Source organism: Protopterus annectens, chromosome 2.part1 (genome assembly GCF_019279795.1).
Source record: "Protopterus annectens isolate FY-2018-M chromosome 2.part1, PAN1.0, whole genome shotgun sequence".
Lineage (NCBI taxonomy): Eukaryota > Metazoa > Chordata > Ceratodontiformes > Protopteridae > Protopterus > Protopterus annectens.
Window position 1 is genome coordinate 80,735,639 of NC_056729.1, and position 20,967 is coordinate 80,756,605.

The window sequence follows — 20,967 nt, forward strand, 5'->3', positions numbered from 1 at the left end:
AGCAGAGACAGGATCTGGGAGATGGAGATTAACAGGAATAAAACCAGTAACTTGGAAATTAATAAATATGGGTTTACAAAGCAATAATTATATTTGTGAATTATAACAGAACAATAAAATCTGGAAATATTGGACTTTCTTGGACTTTGTTAAACTTGTAGGGGACTAAATTGTATGTCCTACTTCATATCATTAATGTTCGGAGAATAAAAACAGTAACTTGGAAACTGACAAATGTGGGATTACAAAGCAATAATTATATTTGTGAAACATGACAAAACACAGAATTCTGGAAATACTGGACTTTTTGGACTTTGTTAAATTTGTAGGGTACTCTAAAGAATATGCACTACTTTTTGTCATTAATGTTTGGAAAAATACTCAGGAGAGGGGAAGACGAGGGAGAAAGTTAAGTGTAAGTAAAACAACATTTTTATTAATGATACAATTTTATTACTGCATGATTTTCTTTGCATGCTATAAAGTAAAGTTTTCTGTTATTTTAAGTGTAATGGGGATTCTAATGTAAATCGCTGCTCCTGTTTTTTTTTTCTTTCTCCCTTCTTCTCTCCTTTTCCTTGCACAGTTTTAAGAAATGTAGGCACTACAATGTAAAAAAAAAAAAAAAAAAAAAAAAAGAAGAAAAATCTGGTTGAAAGAGCATGACAAAAGAAAACAATGTGCTTTTTCTTATTCTCGCACAGGAGAGCAACTGGCTTAAGGCCCATAGCTTAATATAGCAACAAGTTTTAAGAGAAAGCAAGTAAACGAGAAAGAATACAGATTATTATAAGGCTTTTTCTAGTAAACACATGTATTCTTGGCAGTTCGTGTCTGGTTCTCATGTCTCTAGGAGACAATCTGATAAAGAGAAATGGCTTTCAAAAAAATATTTTTTTTAAAGCATTTATGCGTTTTCTCAGCTGAGAGAGCTATAAAGATAAGGCAAAGGCAGACATCACTTAGTAGAAACATAGGGTTAACATACATCTTTGTATGGATAACCTTTCTTTTAGGTTATCTCAAATCTCTGTGAGTGCCTGTCAGTTTGGAACATTTCTTCCTATTAGGAGGGTAAAACTTCAGTATTTGAAGATGTACATCATTACGTGTGTTATTATTAAGTTAATATGTTTTAGGGTGTATTGGGGTGTTTTTTGAGAGCTTTCAATAAATCATTAATATGTTTTAGGGGGTATTGGGGTGTTTTTTGACAGCTTTCAATAAATCAAAAAGTTTTGTAAGATGTGATACAGGCTCCAATGGAGATGACAATGAAAAACTGTATAGAAGATTAACCTGCCAAACAGTTTATGCATGTAACAAAAAAGCTGTTATACATAAAAGGTGGGAATCATAACTTTCAAGAAAATGATGCTTTCTATAATATCTATAAATGTCAATGGTCTCACAGATAAATACAAGAAAGAAAGAGTAGTGAACTATATTAAATGTAGAGTGCAAATAGCTATGCTAAAGGAGACACACTTGGAAAAAACTGAACATGTGAATTTGATAAAGAAAGGTTTTCAGGATGGTTATTCAGATGAATACCTGGGACAAAGGAAAAGAGCACTTATATTAATTGCAAGAAGAGCTCCAACAGTGACAGAAGAAGATAAAAAAAGATAAGAATAGCAGATTTGTAGTACTAAGAAGCTACTGGCAAGGTAGGAGGATTACATTTGCATATATTTACATTCCACCAAAAACTGCTATAATGGAACTTAAATTATGGGATAAATAATCAGCTTTCAACAAGGAATATTACTTATAGGTGGGGACTGAAATTTGATCCGCAACAGTGAAGATGTGTCGGGGGGAGCCAGAAGAGAAAATATAACAAAGAAGAGTAGATTCTTGAAGAAATTTATGAATATATTTAGCATGGAAGATGTGAACTCAGTACTAGGAGTTTGCAGTGAATTTACATATTATTCCCCAAGATACAAAAACTGGACTAGGCCAGGTAAAATTTACATTTCACAGGAACATGTGCATTTAACTGAAGGTCTTGATATGTCTCCAATAACTATTTCAGATCATGTGCCAGTAATAAAAATAAAAACACAGGGTAATGGAATAAAAATGAGACACATTTAAGGAATGGGTAGTGGAAATTATTCAGGAGCGATTACAGAAGATATACATTTCTTCTGAAATTACAGCTAGAGAGTGGGATATAATTAAAGTGGAGTTTAAAAACAGGGTAGAAATGAAAGAAAGGGAGATATGGTTAAGAAGCAACAAGGATTATTTAGAGGGACTGACAAATGTTAAGGTATTACAAAACAGGGGGAATCCCACAGGAGGAGCAAATGCAGAATGCTAAGCAAAAAATAAAGGATTACCTCAGTAATATGCATGAGTTTAGAAAGCTTGCTGTTAAGCAGCTGTTTTTGATAATAACTCAAGCACAAAAACATTTAGCACAATGACTCAAGAGAACAGAAAGTAGAAAGGGCTGTTGCCAAGCTTAGGAAGCCTATAACAAGGAAGATAACACAAGATCATGTACAAGTAGCAGAAATATTTTGGAAATTCTATGAAAGTCTGTATTATAAAGCAGAGACATATGGAAATCAAGCAAAGCTACAAATGGAAATGTTTATGGTAGCATTAAATATGCCAAGGTAGATGAGGCTCACTTACTAACAGTATAGGAGGAGATGAGATAAAAATGGTGATATATAACCAATTTGCAGGAAAGTCCCCAGGATAGACGGTGTTCCTGTGGAAGTTTGGAAGCTAGGAAGAAAAAACTAATAAAGATTTAGAAGGTTTTTTAACTTATTTTAAAAGGAGGAGAAGTACCAACATCCTGGAAGAAAGTGGTGTTAGCAGTAATACCTAAAGAGGGTAAATAGCCATCAGATTGAGCTCCACAGAGGCCCACTTCAATACTAAACCATGATTATGAAGTGTTTATGTCTAGAACAGCTAAAAGAATGGCAATGTGATGCCAAAATTGACATTTATGGATTTTTATGGATTAATGTGGTTTTGTGGAAGGGAGGCAAATAATTGTCAACATTAACAGAACACTGATGATCCTAAGGGAAGCAGAATGCAAGAAAATACCACTGCTGCTGGTGGGTCTTGATGCAGAGAAAGCATTTGACAGAGTAAACTGGAACATTATGAGCAGGGCAATGGAAGCATTTGCATTCCCTGATAAAATTATACAGTTGATTTGGAGGATATATGAGGGATCAGAGGTGGCTAGGGTCCTCTCTGATAATTTCTGCTTGAGCAGAGGAACCAGACATGGCTGTCCTCTCTCAACTTTGTTATTTGCATTATATTAGAACCATTGGCAAAGAAAATAAGGGACCAGAAATCCAAGATTATAATTGGTACGGTAGTCAAGAAAGGCTCTCCCTGTTTGCAGATGACATTTTATACCTGACAAAGCCAGAAAGGGACATTACAGTATTGTGGAACATCCTGAGTCAGTTTCAGATCTTTTCAGGACACAAATTTAATGAAGCTAAAACAAAGGCAACAGCAGTAAATTATGTACCTACACACAAACTGGTTCAATGATATCTATATGTATGGCGGCATGATAAAATGAATTATTTAGGAGTATGGCTTAAAAATGATTCTGGTGTGGCAGAGAAGGATATGTGGAAAGAGAAAAGATAATACAAAAACTGAGAAAATTGAAGCTCTGTTATATGGATATCAACAGGAAGACACCAGCAGTTAAAATGGCTTTAGTCCCTTTAGTTGTATACACAGGTCAGGCATATTGTTATCAACCAGAGAAGAAGTTGTGGACAGCAATTATTAATAAAGAACTGTAGGAGTCTATTTGGGAGGGTAAGATGGCAAAAGTCAAGCTGATGCACGGATTGGGATTAGCCAATCTGAAGGGGTATTACAGAGCAACAGAGATAAGGCTCCCATACATAGCACAAGCAGAAAATTATGACAATGTGGAAAGGGATAATGATGAAAAAGGGGAAAGCTCAAGAAACACGGACAGACTGTGATTTTGGAAGCAGACCTTTAAGGAGAACAATAATCATACAGAATATTATATTCATAAAATAGCATACAGTATTCTAATATCTAAGCCAACATGGAAATGGAGAAAGGAGGTTCTGTCGATAGGGATGACTGCAATTAGTGATACAGACATAGTCAAGAGAGGCTGAAATTTATTGGAGAAAACTGGCAAAGGAAACAAGGTATTGGGGGCCAATAACTAGAAAGGGAAATGTAACAGAACTGGAAGATGACAATAATTTATTTGGACTTCAGGCCAGAGGTTGCCTTCCTATCAAGAATTGAAAGTGAAAGAAATGAGGAGGTCCTAAAATGAAAGATCGGCACTGGTAGAGTTTTTGGTAGAATCTAGAACAGAAGCTGCCGTTAAAAAGGAATAAATTAGTACAGGATATAAAACATTACATAACTATAAGAATCAATCAGAGGAGGTTAGAGAGGACTGGGTAGAGAGACTGGGTAAGTGATTCACAAAGAAACAACTGGGAGATGGATAAATGTATGTTTCCCAAATATGCAACAAAGTCTAGAAGATTGAGGATCTTTGCTTGTAAGTGTTTACATAGCTATTTTTATACCCCAAGCAGACTCCAAAGAATGTTTCCTCAGGTAGACAGCAAATGTCATAGATGTGTCGGGGGAAGAAAGGGGTAACAAGGAACATATTTTCTGGGAGTGTAATGAGTTGTCAGACTTTTAAGACTTCCTACGGACTGCTTTGTCAGAGATACTTGGTGAGCAAATTGGTGTAACTAAGTAAAATATTCTTTTGAGCTATGATACACATGGGAATTGCCTAGACATAGTAAAGCCTTGCTGAGTCTAATTATGGTGGCTGCCAAAAAAACAATTACTAGAAAATGGAACTCTAAGTCTAAACTAACTTTACTAGAAGTAGCAAATATGGTAAGAGAGATGAAATAACTGAAAGTGTAATATTAAGAAAATAGTAGGAGCAAATTACATAGTAAAAAATGGGAATTGTGGGAACAGTACATGCAGAGTAGGAACAATGTTTAAAAAGAAGGGAGGGTTTAAATGAGCTATGTAATGTTTGACTGACAGTGACTGGATAAATTATAAGTGATGTATAATGTTTGCAACTACAATTGTGTCATTGTGGCTTGTAAAGTATAATGTTTGCAACTAGAATTGTGTCAGGATGGTTTGTTTTCATTTATATAAATGTAAGATTCCCTATGTCATATGTGAAAATATAGAAAAACAGGTTTCTTGTTAAAAAAAAAAAAGAAATATTGAAGACATGAACAATTTATTTACACATAAACATATCTTAAGTGTGTTATCCAGAGAAGTCCAAAAGTGTATAATCAATTTTCAGTTGAGCCTTGGGGAGGGGGGGGGGAGTATTACATCATACAATAATGGAGCAGTAAAGTACCAAACATAAAGCAAATGAAGAGAGGGCTACCTGGTAGACTGGTATAGGGGGTTCCAGTTCTTTTTACAGTCTTCCATATACGACTCTTAAAAGCATGCTACAGGAAGTAGCTAAAAGGGATAGTCCTGAACATGGAGTAGAGGGGACAGAATCATCTGGCTAGATTGAAATAATACTGGATACAACCACCATAGACTGAAAAAAACACCAAATTCACAAAACGAAGGAGTCAAGCAATAGGATGAAAAATTTTTTTTTCCATTTAATACATCCGCCCTGGTACCTCGGCAATTCGCCTTCAATGGAACAAATAACCATACAAACACATCCTATTTTTATATGCTCATCAATTAATTAATTTGATTATTAAATCATTACATCATTAACCCTTATAATGCCAACAATTAGAATAAATACAATTTGTCAACATATCAAATTTATAAATACAAAATACTAATTGCATGCTATTATTAGATATTAAATGCTGAACTGTAGAAACATAAATATATGATATATTCAAATACATATGAAGTCATATGAATTCATAAATATACTTAATCATAATACTTAACCAAACGCTACACTAAAGCATTCACACTATAATGCCACTATCTAAATTCATTCCCCTGGGGTATAATGTATGGTACCCAAGAATCATTCTATGTTCTAACCTACTAAGTTAGAATCTTGAAATTACCTGCACTAAAATGTGGTCTGGCTAGTACACTGAAAGTAAACCCATCAGTGTTACCATTATGTACTTTAACAAAATGGGAAGCGACAGGACTGTCCATATTTCCCTCCTGATATCCCCTAAAGTGTTCCTTAAAATTCTCTTAAATTCCCCTTCAGGTAAAGCCTTAATCAAATGAGAAGGGTGCATACTGCTTGCATGCAAAAAGTTTTTGATCGCAGTTGGTTTTCTAAAAGATTTATGTTGCACCAAATTGTCCTTCCCTATATAGAATTCTACATCCAGAAAGGATATATTGTTATAAGAACTTTGTGCAGTAAATTTTAACCCATGTGTGTTATTATTCAAAAGTTCCATGAATTTTTCAAACAAAGAAACATCACCCCTACAAACAAAAATGAGATCATCAATGTAACTTTTATAAAAGACAACATTATTCACAAAAAAATTATTTTGAAACATAAATTCTTTTTCGAATTCACCCATATATATTACTGTGTAGTTAGGGGCAAAAGCTGCACCCATAGCGGTCCGCTTAACCTGAAGAAAGAAATCCTTCTTCCACATAAAATAATTGTGTGTCAAACTAAATTCCAATAGACACAACAAAAACATAGTACGTGGACCTTCACCCATCATCTTATTCATGGCCTCCCAAGCCCCATCTTTTCTTAATATTCGTATATAAAGATGAAACATCAACTGTCACCCAATAAAAATCATCTTTCCATTCTACCCCACGCAGTGCTTTACACACATCCTCAGTATTTCTCACATGAGAACAAACTGTAGAAAGATATTTTTTAAAGTGAAAATCCAAGAATTTGTTCACCCTTTCAACAAAGGAACCTATGCCAGAAATAATGGGTCTTCCTGGTGGATTTGTCATACTTTTGTGAATTTTAGGAATAACATAAATGTACGGGTGACGAGGTTTCTTAACTATTATTTTTTTAACATCATGACTGGTAAAGAAACCTAACCTTTCACCTCTTTCTAACAATTCCATAAGTTCATCTGAATAAGATTTCAAAGGGTTACTATTCAACTTGACATACGTATCTTCTCCCAACAAAGTACTAATAATACATTCATAATTATCAGTATCCATAATCACCCAGTTTCCCCCTTTATCGGCTGGCTTTACTGTTACTCTATCTAACTTAGTTCTCAACTCTTTTAAAGCCAACCATTCACTTTTACTAAGATTAAATGACCTGTTTTTTCTACAAAAGTCATTAAATGCTTTTTCAATACGAGAATATACTACATATTCAAACGCATTTATGGCTGAGTAGCATTTAGGAGGAATAAAGGTGCTATCGCTAGGAAAGCTAGGCATGTCCATATGCCCATAACCACCCCAAAAATTTCATCCACACAAAGGTTACCATCATCAGTTGTATAGATGTTGTCATTTTCATTAAGCAATACATCATCATAATCATAAATACTTAAATTTATCAACTCATCTAACTCAATGTTATTATCTGTTTGAATATTTGAAACACACTGGCGTTCGGAAAAGAACACCCTTAAATTCAGTTTACGAACAAACTTCCGAACATCCACTAAAATATCAGCTAGTTGAGGTAATTTGGTCGGTACAAACTTGGTGCCTTTAAGTAAAATTCTAATCATGTCATCAGACAAGGACATACCAGAAAGATTAACCACATTTAAATCATTACAACGGAAATCTCTACAGTTGTAAAAGTATCAGCAACATTGTCCGAAAAGATATCAGCAACATTGTCCAAACCAGTATCAGCAACATTGTCCAGGATAGTCTCATAACAGTCCAAATTGGCATCAACTAAACGATTACAGTTATTAGATGCCAATTGTTCGAAAGAATGTAAAATACTTACTTCTGGTGTTTTGGAAAAGACGAAGAGGCGGGGGTAACAGCCAACTTCCCCTGATTCCTTTTAGACTGAGTTTGCATATTGGAATTAAACTTCCTAACGTTCTGTTCACCTCTCTGATTTTCCGCACCACCAGTTGAACCGTCCAGGGCAATGTCTTCAAAAGATACACTTTTCCGACTTCCACCAGTTTCAGCAGACGAACATGAAGAAGCATCCTCACTTCCGGTCTCCTATATTTCTGATGAAAACTATGTCCCTTCCGTGGCCAATTGCACACTTCATTCTTTTCATAGTCCTTTATATCCCTATTTAATTTGGATTTTTTCTGACCCATAACATCATTTTCAACCTTAACAATTTTTTCATTGATATTTTTAAAACTGAGCTGAAAAACATTAGATGAAGTCTTGTTCATGAATTCTTGTTATAAGTCAGTTATTTTTTTACGCAAGTTTTCAATGGTCCTATGGTTTCTTTTGATAAGAATCCTTTACCAATTCAAACAACATTCCTGTGCCGCCTGCCTCCACTCCAGAAGCAGGTCATTCTCATCTTCGCTAAAACCACCGGCCGGTAGTTTATCAATACGTAAACCCCTAGGGGTAATGCTAAGAGCCACATATTTCTCTAACACCTTTGAGTCATAAAAAATAGTCATTTCCTTGGAAATCAAACGTTCCAAGTGAACAAAATCTTCCAAATGTGACTCACAGGCATTCATAGACCATAAGTCAGAAGCAGCTAGCTTACGCTCTCTTTCCTTCAACAGTTCAGCAAATAAAAAATTCTCACCAGCTTGACTTCCTTCAACAGTAGAACTCTCCATGACAAAAAACACTGGATACAACCACCATAGACTGAAAAAAACACCAAATTCACAAAACGAAGGAGTCAAGCAATAGCATGAAAAAACATTTTTTTTTCATTTAATACATCCGTCCGGGTACCTCGGCAATTTGCCTTCAATGGAACAAATAACCATACAAACACATCCTATTTTTATATGCTCATCAATTACTTCATTAGATTATTAAATAATTACATCATTAACCCTTATAATGCCAACAATTAGAATAAAAACAATTTGTCAACATATCAAATTTATAAATACAAAATACTAATTGCATGCTATTACATATTAAATGCTGAACTGTAGAAACATAAATATATGACATATTCAAATACATATGAAGTCATATGAATTCATAAATATACTTAATCATAATACTTAACCAAAAGCTACACTAAAGCATTCACACTGTAATGCCACTATCTAAATTCATTCCCCTGGGGTATAATGTATGGTACCCAAGAATCATTCTATGAATTCATAAATATACTTAATCATAATACTTAACCAAAAGCTACACTAAAGCATTCACACTATAATGCCACTATCTAAATTCATTCCCCTGGGGTATAATGTATGGTACCCAAGAATCATTCTATGTTCTAACCTACTAAGTTCAGTCTTGAAATTACCTGCACTAAAATGTGGTCTGGCTAGTACACTGAAAGTAAACCCATCAGTATTACCATTATGTATTTTAACAAAATGGGAAGCCACAGGACTGTCCATATTACCCCTCCCGATATCCCCTAAATGCTCCAAAATACGAACCTTTACCTTCCTGGTAGTTTGTCCATACATTATACCCCGGGGGAATGAATTTAGATAGTGGCATTATAGTGTGAATGCTTTAGTGTAGCTTTTGGTTAAGTATTATGATCAAGTATATTTATGAATTCATATGACTTCATATGTATTTGAATATATCATATATTTATGTTTCTGCAATTCAGTATTTAATATCTAATAATAGCATGCAATTAGTATTTTGTATTTATAAATTTGATATGTTGACAAACTGTATTTATTCTAATTGTTGGCATTATAAGGGTTAATGATGTAATGATTTAATAATCTAATGAATTTAATTGATGAGCATATAAAAATAGGATGTGTTTGTATGGTTATTTGTTCCATTGAAGGCGAATTGCCGAGGTACCAGGACGGATGTATTAAATGGAAACATTTTTTTTTCATCCTATTGCTTGACTCCTTCGTTTTGTGAATTTGGTGTTTTTTTAGACTGAAATAATAGCCAGAAGCATGGCATCTTAGACAAACTGCAAATATGTGCAAAACATGCATCTGGCAAACAAGTGCTCAGACATGCATACTTGGCAAGTGGTGATGCACGGTGGCAGCTATTCACATCAACTTGAAAATAAATATAAGAAGGCAGCAGTACAGGCTAGGGGATAATGAGATACACAGCACAAGGCAAACAACAACACAAAGTAGAAAGTATCTTCCACTGCAAAGATGGAGTAATATATACTGCTACAAACCTATTTCCATAAAAGGAAACAGGCAACCAAAAAGAGAGATAGAGACAGATACATATATATATATATATATATATATATATATATATATATATATATATATAGATAGATATATATATATGTATGTATATATATATATATATATATATATATATATATATATGTATATATATAGAGAGAGAGAGAAAGAGAAAGACCCAACACAGTGCATTATCAATATTAGAAACCATACAGTTTAGTAAACACACTGTTAAGAAAACTGGGTGGGGATAATGGAAAAATTCAGATATCTCAACCAACTCAACACAATCTAAAAGCAGAGGAGATGACTTTGGTGTCAAAATATGGAACATTTTATTCTAAATGAAAGCACAGGATACAAAGAATATCATGCACTGGAAGGGAACATGTTCAAAAATAACAGGATCAGGAATACATAAGGTAGACACATTTCAGCTGCATGACAAATAGTTGACCACAGGCTAGTGGACCCCCAGAAAATAGCTTACAGAAAAGACAGGAAAGTGGAGTGACCGCTTGGTGAATTACTCTAGTTCTGACACTACAGCCCAACAGTGTACTGAGTGACACTCTGAATATGCAATTAATATTCAGGGAAGTGTGAAATATGTCTAGCAATAATTTGCATCTTTACTTTAAAGCCTTCTTCCATAGTAGCTCAAATCCCATCCGCATATGTAACTTCTGGTGAAGCAAAGGTGGAATAATGATCTGCAGGTGCAATCAGGAACTTACAGATCAAAAACACAGAGGGAGAATGTCAACAGTTTAACAAAACAAGAACTCATCTGACTATGGATGTATAGATTATGGCAGTAAACCCCAACAAACAACAACCACTGGAGAAGGTAAACCTCCATCTGCCCACTAGATATCCTTCACGCCATAGTGAATGAAATGTCTACAACATCTAATTAACTTGTGCACTAAATGCACAATTAGCAATCAGAAGATAACGGTTATCCTGCCATGCACACGTACATCTATTTATTTATTTTTTTAAAATTATATACTAAAACTTATTTAAGTAGATATCCATAATAGTATGCTAGCAAAACTATAAGAATGATTTATTTTTATCACTTTAAGAAAAGTAGGGCCTTGTTTCAGGTTTTAAGTTAACCAGTAATTGCATCAATATGGAAAACACTCAATACATATATTGAGAAATGACCAAAGATTCACTAATTAGCAAGAAAAAAAGCATTACATTGAATATAAAGATTATCTAAACTAACAGTGATACAAAGCTGGAAAACTAAATTGGATAATATATTGATGAAAATAAGCTAGCTCAATGTGAGAAAGCATGACATTGTGCTACAATGCAGTGACCTGAAATGTGAAATGTAGTAGGTTTCACAAAAGAACAGCCACAGAATAGAAGACTAAAATCCCTGGAAATAATCCACCATTAATCAAAAATACAGGGGAATCCCTTTTGGAAATGTGCATCTTGGGTGACAGTATGCAAAGCATTGCTAGACATCTTAGTCACAGGTCACTCCTTAATGAGACACAATGCTGCACCACTCATCAGGCAGTGCAAGAAGATAGTCATGGTTAGTTGCCTGTCTAAACCCAGGATTTGACACTCAAGCCACTACACCACCAGTACACATATAACACAGTCATAGTACATGTGGGAGTAAATGACTAGAGACGTACCTCCCTGGACTACACAGAGAGAAACATAATGCAGCTCTAGGAATATGCATCAGAGACAGATATGAACCTAGCCATGAGCAGCATTTTACCATAATTTACAATGATGCCACAATACAAACAAAAGATTATGAATTTCAACAATTGGGTTAGTGTCAGATGTCATTCAGAGGGTGTCCATTATTTATCAGGCTGGGAGAAGATGGCAGACAGTCCAAATTGTTCACCAGAGATGGCCTGTACCTCTCTCCCCAAGGCTTATTGTACATCGGCCAAAACCTTGTCCACCCCATAGCGCATTTTTTAGGCAATGTCAGTCTCCAAGACCATACAACATAACAAAACAGAATCCGGGTAACATAAAACTTTTGCTGGTCAAAGCTAGTAACCTTAACAAAAAACACCACTCCCTAAAGGCACTCTTTAACCTGGAATGCATCAATATATGCATTGTCATGAAGATGTGGTTCAAGTCCATAGACAGCAACCCATTAATGCAAAGATCCAGTGCTTACCATGCATTCAGGTACTCTGCACTAGACAAGGGCACTAAAGTTGGGGGTGTTTCTATATCTGTTAAAGTACAACCTCAAGATTCGTACGATATATAAATGTCCTGGAGTTTTTATACATCCAACATACAATTCATAAAACCCTGTATCACATCACATCACAGTCAACTATACGATCACTTCTATGTCCCCTCTGGCCCATACCTCCTACCTGAAGAGTATGGAGTCCTTAAGCAATAAGCCATAAACCATTGTTATAGGGGGCTTCCAACTACCCCGCTATAAACTGAGAGACTTGTACATCACCTAGCATGTTTGCCCAGAGATTTTTAGACTTCATTAATACAAACTCTCTGGACCACCACCCCAACTAGGAGCAACTACATCATGGACTTGGTCCTTACCAATTTGGGACAATTCTCTTCCATACTGGACGCAACTTCCTTCTTATTCATATCTGACAATAAATCAGTCACATTCACTATAGAATTGAAGCCAGAATCACCTTCCAATAATTCAGTATTCAAGGATTATATTAAGCCTAATCTACTTAAACTGAGTGATGACCTGGTTAAATTCCATATCTTCTCCCAACCTGATGACCCCAGTGCGTATGCTGAATCCTTTGTTGTCAAATTTTATGCTCATATATAAAGTTGCATAAAGACATCAGTCCCCCTCCAACATAAATACAATGCCATAATACAAAAAATAAATAAATAAGCATTGTGGAACCCAAACATAAACAGGCAAAAAAAAAAAAACCTCATTGAACATAAAACAAATGTAACTACCAGGATGCCAGAAATGCTATTGCTAAAATTAGCAGGGACCTCCAATCTTAGATCAAATCAAAGCCAGATAATGTAAAATAGCCACCCATGTTAAAGACAACCATAAAGCTGTCTTTAACTATGTTAGCAACCTGAAAAACAATGCAGTGCACAGAGTTAATAGTAAAGGATACCACCAACTCAGACACAGAGGATGTAGTCAATCCGCTAGTGGATAAAATTAGCTCAAACTTTACCACCCATTTCCTCCAACCTTCCCAGATCACATATCCACATTTATGCTACCCTGTCCCAATTTCCTAAGGAAAAGTCCCTAAGGCACAGTCCAAAGCAAAGAAAATGGCTTCTATGGGGCCAGATAACAAAACAGGATACCTAGTGACTAGCCTGAAACCTCACCTGTCACACCCCCCCTACAAAAACTAATCCATATCAGTCTCCAAACAGTCTGTACATCAGAAAATTGAATGACAGCAGTAGTTATTCCCTTGTACAATGTCTGAGAGTCAAATGATCCAGGTAATTTTAGCCGATAAGTTCTGACGAGCCTGATCTGTAAGGGTAAGGAAAGGCTCATTATGGCATTAGTAAACAAGGACATAGGCAACCTTCAAACTCTTGAACCAAGCCAGTCTGGTTTTGTCAAGGGCAGATCGTGCCTAGACAGCCTGGTTGATTTCTTCAAGAAGGTTGCTGAAGCACTGGATGTAGTACACACTACATACATAGATCTTGCCAAGGTACTCAATACCATTCCACACTCAGGTATTGTTAAACTCACTGTGCTAAATGTCAATCCCTATGCAATTTAATGTATAGCAAATTGGCTCATAAAACAAAACCAGGAAATTAGGGCAGGAGGCTCCATCTCCTCAGAAATAAACATGCAACAGCAGTGTACCACAGCACTCTGTCCTTGGGTCACTATTCTTTGCCATTTACGTCTTGAAGGTTAAAGCCAATGTTAAGGGCTTATGGCTCACAAAGTTTTCTGAAGACTGTAAGTTAGGTGCCATTATTAATTCTTCAGTGGACACCAACATCTTACAATAGGACATATCCCCATACAAATATCTGGTGCCAAAACCATGGACTAAAAATAAATGCCAAAAACATATAATTGTACCCTTCTGTAAGCATGAGAGCCCCTACAACTAACACATTGTCAATACACTCACGAAACTCAATCTAGTAGTTAGGAACCTGGCAACCTATGTAGACAGTGACCTGTCGCTTAATCACCATGTATCCATTATTGCAGGAAAGTCCTTTTTCACTGTAGAGGTTATTACCAAGTGTATGGTGTCCAGGTCTAGAGATATGATCATTCCACTGTATTTGGCACTTATTAGGCCAGTCATTCAATATAAATGCCCCTTTTAGCATGTACCTGTCCAAATACTTGACACAATGTCAGCACCAACAGGGTTTTCTCACCAAGAAACTCAAGAGTCTAAATCATAAGAACTAAACTGATCATCTCAAAGCCTTGCCCATATTCTCTGTATCATACACATTGCTGAAGGGTGATCTCTACTTCTCATACACAGCCTCAATGGATTCCATCCTCTCAGACCTAATGCACACCCACAAGTCCAATGATGGCATAAACACCCATCAGATCATCTTAATCTCCTCTGCAACATAAAAAGAACATGTTGGAGGGTCAGATATGTTATCAGAGAGAATTCCAATTTTTGCAATCATCTTCCTCACCACATAAAACAACAAAGTATTACTCTTACTTTATTCAAATGTAAACTGGATGAATGGATTGGCTACCACAAATTAACACCCTTGTCCCTTACGCATATGTTGTGCTTACTCTTGGATATTCATATTTAAATTACAGGGACTAAAACACTTCATGAGACTGCAAGGCTAGACTTACAAAGTTCCTTTATGGTCAACAGTAGAATAAGAAACTGAAACTAGACAAATACCAGAATCAACGAGTGCTTCCTTCTTTAATAGAAACAAGGAAAAATAAATATCGTTGCCAAACCATTGCAAGATACAGAACCTGATTTATGTTATCCTGCCATAATCCTAGCTACAACTGCACAGCTAAAACACTTGCACAGGTTCAACAGACATTATTAAGGAAATATTATGATATTCTATATGACTCTATACAGCAGTCCATGAATGTTGTAAGAACAGAAGAGCATTGATAAATACGAGACAAAACATCTAAATCAAAAACAATCTATTACACATATAACTTGACAAAATTATAGGTGGTAGCAAACTGCTTCACTTACAGGTAATGTACCAGGTAAGGATGCATCAAAGAATGAAACTAAGGAGTTTGGAGGTGCTGAAAACTGGACCCGGGAGCCAGAGAAGAGTTTGGACTGTGATGAAATCTGAACATGGATTTCAAGTCCCACCACTCCTGCCCATTCTGGTATTCTGCAAAAGAGTTTAAAATGAGAGCTAGTTACAAAATGAAAAATTGACACCTAAAATATTCGGAAACTATTTGGGGAAGAAAAGCAGGTGTGAAAATAAAACTAGAATCTTCCATGTAACACAAACTAGACTACCTCTCAAGTAATTCAGGCATGTGCATTACTTTATTAAAAATAAAGCAAGCAAAAAAATGAACATCACAATTTCCTAAAAAATTATTAAGCCTGCAGTCATTTAAAATACATGTTACACTCTGATGTCTTTTAACTTAGTTACTGATAGCTCTGTATTGGTACACACTACCTCACATACTCTGCAATATCCTCAGCTCTTTAGTCAAAAAAATCTATACCTGACTACATTGTATGTTCACTTCGTCTGCAGCTTTAAGTCGCTCCTCCTCTACAATGATGTATAACAATTGCTCTTTTGAAGTAAAACCATTTCCATAGGCAAATACAAATTCTGAAAAATAACCTTAATAGTGCTTGTAGATCACTGTGTGTATGGTACCTAGTCAGCCACTGTAGCTAGAGAGCACGTGCATATAAGTTAATGAGCACATGCAAGTGCAGTGTCATTTTGTATAGTCAGTCAGAGTGAATGCAAGCACGAATGGAGACGCATAGTGTGTGTTTGAAGTAATGAGGCAGTCAGTTAGCTTAAATATATGCTCCAGTTAAAGCTTCTAATGTGTTTGTGTACAATAAACAACTTGAACCCATCACTGTGCCGCTGTCTCATTTGAATCCAAGAGACATGCGACATGGTGTCAGAATGGGATCCAAAGCTGAAGCAACCATCAAACCATGAGGCACACAGTTACAAGTGGAGGAATATACAGCAGCCAACTCGCAAACAGGTCAGCGGTTATTCAAAGGTACTTAAACTTGATTAAATGATTTTTCAGTCACCAAATAAGTGGAGAAGCATTCAAACAGTTTGAAATAATTACCAAGGTAAATGAAATGTCCGAAATTGCAGCATACTGATAAAAGTATTCAAAATAATTACAAAAGTGTTAGAGATCATTTCCAAAGTGTTAAGATGTAAGAAAATACTAAAATGGCTGCATTTTTCACAATGTACTACTGAAACTTTTCGAAGTATCCAAAGTGTCCGGAGTGTTCACAGTGTTTACATGTTAAAGTGAAGCCTTTTCAAAAAGATTGTTGTGCAGTTGGACATAATTACAAGTACCTAGTCTATGCTTATATTTAAACATAGTTTGTTGTTATGGCAGAGGGATTTTGCAGACCTGGACTGCTGGTGTTTGATAATAACATTGCTGAGAATTGGCAAGCGCTTGAACAAGAATATGATACTTTCATATAGGCTGCATTTTCTGATAAATAAGCATATACAAAGGCATTCATACTTCTTAATTTATCTGGCTAGGAAGCCATTGAGAGGGAACATTCATTTGTGTAAGCACCTGCCATGTATGCAGGGGGAGGGGAGAACTGCCATATTGTGATACAGGCTGAAACCCGGGAAGACCCAGAGTACTTAAAATGCAAATTTAGAGAAATGTGTAACCCTCAAACGGATATTGCAATGGAAAGGCACGTTTTACACAAGAAATCAAAAGGCTGGTGAACCTATAGCAGCATACATTACTGACTTAAGAAATAAAGGAAAAACTTGAAGGTTTGGTGATCTGAGAGATGGGCGGATAAAAGACAGGCTTGTGTGCGATGCGAATAATGATGCAGTGAGAAAGATTTTGCTTCAAGACAGTGATTTAACATTGAGCAAAGCCATTGAGATGTCAAATATATGAGCTTACAGAAAAGCATACAAATATGCTTACAAAGGAGAAAAACATGCATGCAGTGTCTGCCAGTGCAAATGTTGATAGTGTGCAACATGAAGCCAACATGAAAAAGAAATATAAACCAAATGGGGCCACAACATCCAACCTTATTGTTAGCTGTCGTAATTGTGGAAGCAGTCATGAACCTAAATAAGAAAAGTTCTGTGATTAGTTTGGTCAGCAGTGTCACCAATGTAAAAACTGAAATCATTTCAAAAGACTTTGAAAGTCTAAAATGGCGCCTACTTTTATTAAAAGAGAGCATCTGAAGAAGCAAATAGAACAGATAGAGAGCTGTGAGCAAACTTTCTATGTGGATGGTGTCTCTGTGATTAATGAAACAGTTACCACAGTAGATTATCAGTTGGCAGCAAAGACTGACGTATTTTGTACTGTTTCGATTAATAAGAAACCTGCAGAGCTTAAAGTAGACACATAATCCAAGTGCAGTGTTATATCAGCACAAATGTTTGCTAAAGTAAGAGCTGGTAAGAAACTTGATTCAACAAACTGTGCAAAGCCAGTTGTTTATGGTGGTGAAGAGATTCAAACCAATGGTGCAGTAGTTCTCACATGCCATTCTGCTGGGAAAAGCTATGACTGACTTGCAGTTTTACGTAGTCAAAAGACACATGAAGTCATTGTTAGGCCTCAAAGACATTTTGAGAATGGGACTGATTTTATTGAATAAAGAGGTCTACCATACAAGTCTAAACAACAACAGCGATAGTTTTACACAGAATATTTTTAGTGAATATGCTGATATTTTCACAGAAGAGCTTGGCAAACCTCCAGTCACATATTCCATGAAGTTAAACCATGAAGTAAGTCCAGTTGTCAGACCAGCAAGGAAGATTCCATAATCAATGCAGAGCAAAGTAAATGCAGAGCTTGACAAAATGGTGAATTTAAGTGACCTTACTCCAGTAAAAGAACAGACTGGAGGGGTATCCTCCATGACTGTAGCTCATAAGAAAGGCTCAGATAATATTCGAATATATACTGATCCGTGAGATTAAAAGCGCTTAAATGTCCTCATCATCCAATGCACACAGTAGAAGTAGCTGCTCTCGTGCCAAATGCCACTGTTTTTTCAGTCTTACATGCAAAAAGTTCATTTTGGCAAATTTCACTGGATCACAAATCTTCATTGTTAACCACTTTCAGTACACCATTTGCTAGATAAAGATTCTTGAGAATATCATTTGGGATAAATTCTGCCAGTGAAGTATTTCAGTGTGCAATGGAACAAACTTGTTCATGTTATCTATGTGCTATCATGCTACACAACATTACTGTAGGGGGCAATGGTGAAGTCGAACGTGACAGAAACCTCAAGAAAGTTTTAGACCATGCTCATGAAGTAAATCTTAAACTGAATCCTCAGAAGTGTAAATTCAAAATGAAAGAAGTTATTTATGTGGGTCATTTGTTTACCAGTTCTGGCTTACAACCAGATCAGTCTAAATAAGCAGCAATTCTTGAGATGCGTTTTCTTGGTATAGTCAACAATTTAGCAAAGTTCATCCCAGACCAGAGTAAGCTTTCAGCACTGTTACATCAGTTGACATGCAAAAATGTAAACTGGTGTAAACTGGTCCTGGTTGGAAGAACACCAAAGAGCATTTGATGTCCTGAAGCAGAAAATTGCCAGTCCGCCCACACTGAGATATTATGATGCTCACAAATCTGTAACTCTTTCGTGTGATGCTTCATTGTATGGTCCTGGTGCAGCATGTCTTCAAATAGGCATACCAGTAGCCTATGCATCCAGAACTTTAACCCAAACTGAAATGCAGAATGCACAAATTGAAAAAGAGGTTTTGGCAGTAGTGTTCACATGTTCGAAGTTCAATGATTATATCTATGGCAAACCTATTCAAATAGAGACTGATCACCAAACTCTGGTGACAATTCTGGAAAAGCCAATACATACGGCCCCAGCACATTTGCAACACATGATGTTAAAACTGCAAAAGTACAATTTTAATATTGTCTATATAAAAGGTAAATTTCTCTACCTTGCTGATGTTTTGTTGACAGCACCCAGACAAACAACAGAACAGCATGACAATGAGAAAGCAGACTTTGAAATCATGGAAGTCAGAAATTTTTACTCATCATAACTTGATGAACTCAGAAATCATACAGCTTCAGACCGATTCCCCAGAAGCTGCAATGTTTTATCAGTCAAGGATGGCCAACATGACAAACTAGTCTACCACTTGACATACAAAAGTATTTTCCCTACAGAGATGAGCTCATGATGAAAAATGGAATCATCACGAAAGGTCCTAAAGTGGTAATTCCTATAGCAATAAAACAGGAATATATCGAAATTTTGCATCGTGGTCACCCTGGTACTGATTCTACCAAAAGAAGAGCAGGAGACATAGCATTTTGGCCTTCTATTTCAAATGATATAGACTCTAGCATGTTCCATTTGCAACAATACTAAACCTCACCAAAAAAATAACCACTTCAGCAAAACAAGATTCCTAAACTACCGTGGTCGATGGTTGCTACTGATATTTTTGAATGGAATGGTCAACATTATTTCGTGCTAGTAGACTCTTATTCGAACTGGTTTGAAAGTGACCTTCATCCTAAATTAACATCCAACACTGTCATTTTGAAATTGAAAAGACATTTTTCTGTTTATGGTAGTGCACACAAAGTCATATCTCACAATGGTGCGCAGTTTACAAGTCAGCATTTCAAAAATTTTGCTGAGTCTTGGGACTTTGTCCATGTTACTAGCAGTCGTGAGTATCCACAGCCCAATGGATTAGCTGAGCGTGCAGTTCAAAGTGCAAAATAGTTGTTGGAGGGATGGTATTGATGTTTTTCTTAACCTACTTAATCTCAGAAACATTCCTCAAGATAATTTGCTTGGTTCACCTGCTCAGAGATTGATGTTCAGACAAACTAGAACAACTCTTCTGATCAGTAAACAATTATTGATACCAAATGCAAACAACAAAAGAATGGTCAAGGCTTAACTTCTGAAAAAACAAACGTTGTACTACGATAAATCCAGACAACTCCTCACATCATTAAGACAAGGGGAGATCGTGAGAATGCAAACATCCAAAGGATATGACTAAGTGGGACTTGTCAAAAATATTTGTGAAGAACCAAGTTCTTACACTGTACAGTCTGATGGAATGGATTTTAGAAGGAATCGAAGAAACATATTACCAGTCTCCATTCCAGTGATGCAGCAGATTTCCTGTGCCAGAGGCTATCTCAGAGTGACTCTTCATTGTCCAAATTCCAGTAGACAGTGTACTTTCTTCCAGTAATTCTGATGTAATCCCCGAAGTTCAAATTGTAAAAGAATCCCCATAGACTGTCCCTGTTGCTAAACCAGTCAAAGTACTTATGTGATCAGATCAGGTAGAATTTCCA

General features: G+C 36.1%; 1 protein-coding gene across 1 annotated transcript in view; it reads right to left on the bottom strand.

The window, feature by feature from the left end:
* The window catches only part of GATB (glutamyl-tRNA amidotransferase subunit B), a 677,264-nt gene that overhangs the window by 640,245 nt on the left and 16,052 nt on the right, over window positions 1–20,967 (bottom strand). Inside the window, exon 2 of the mRNA XM_044062037.1 lies at window positions 15,590–15,740. Coding sequence (XP_043917972.1) covers window positions 15,590–15,740 — 151 coding nt within the window. The remainder of the gene's footprint in view (window positions 1–15,589; window positions 15,741–20,967) is intronic.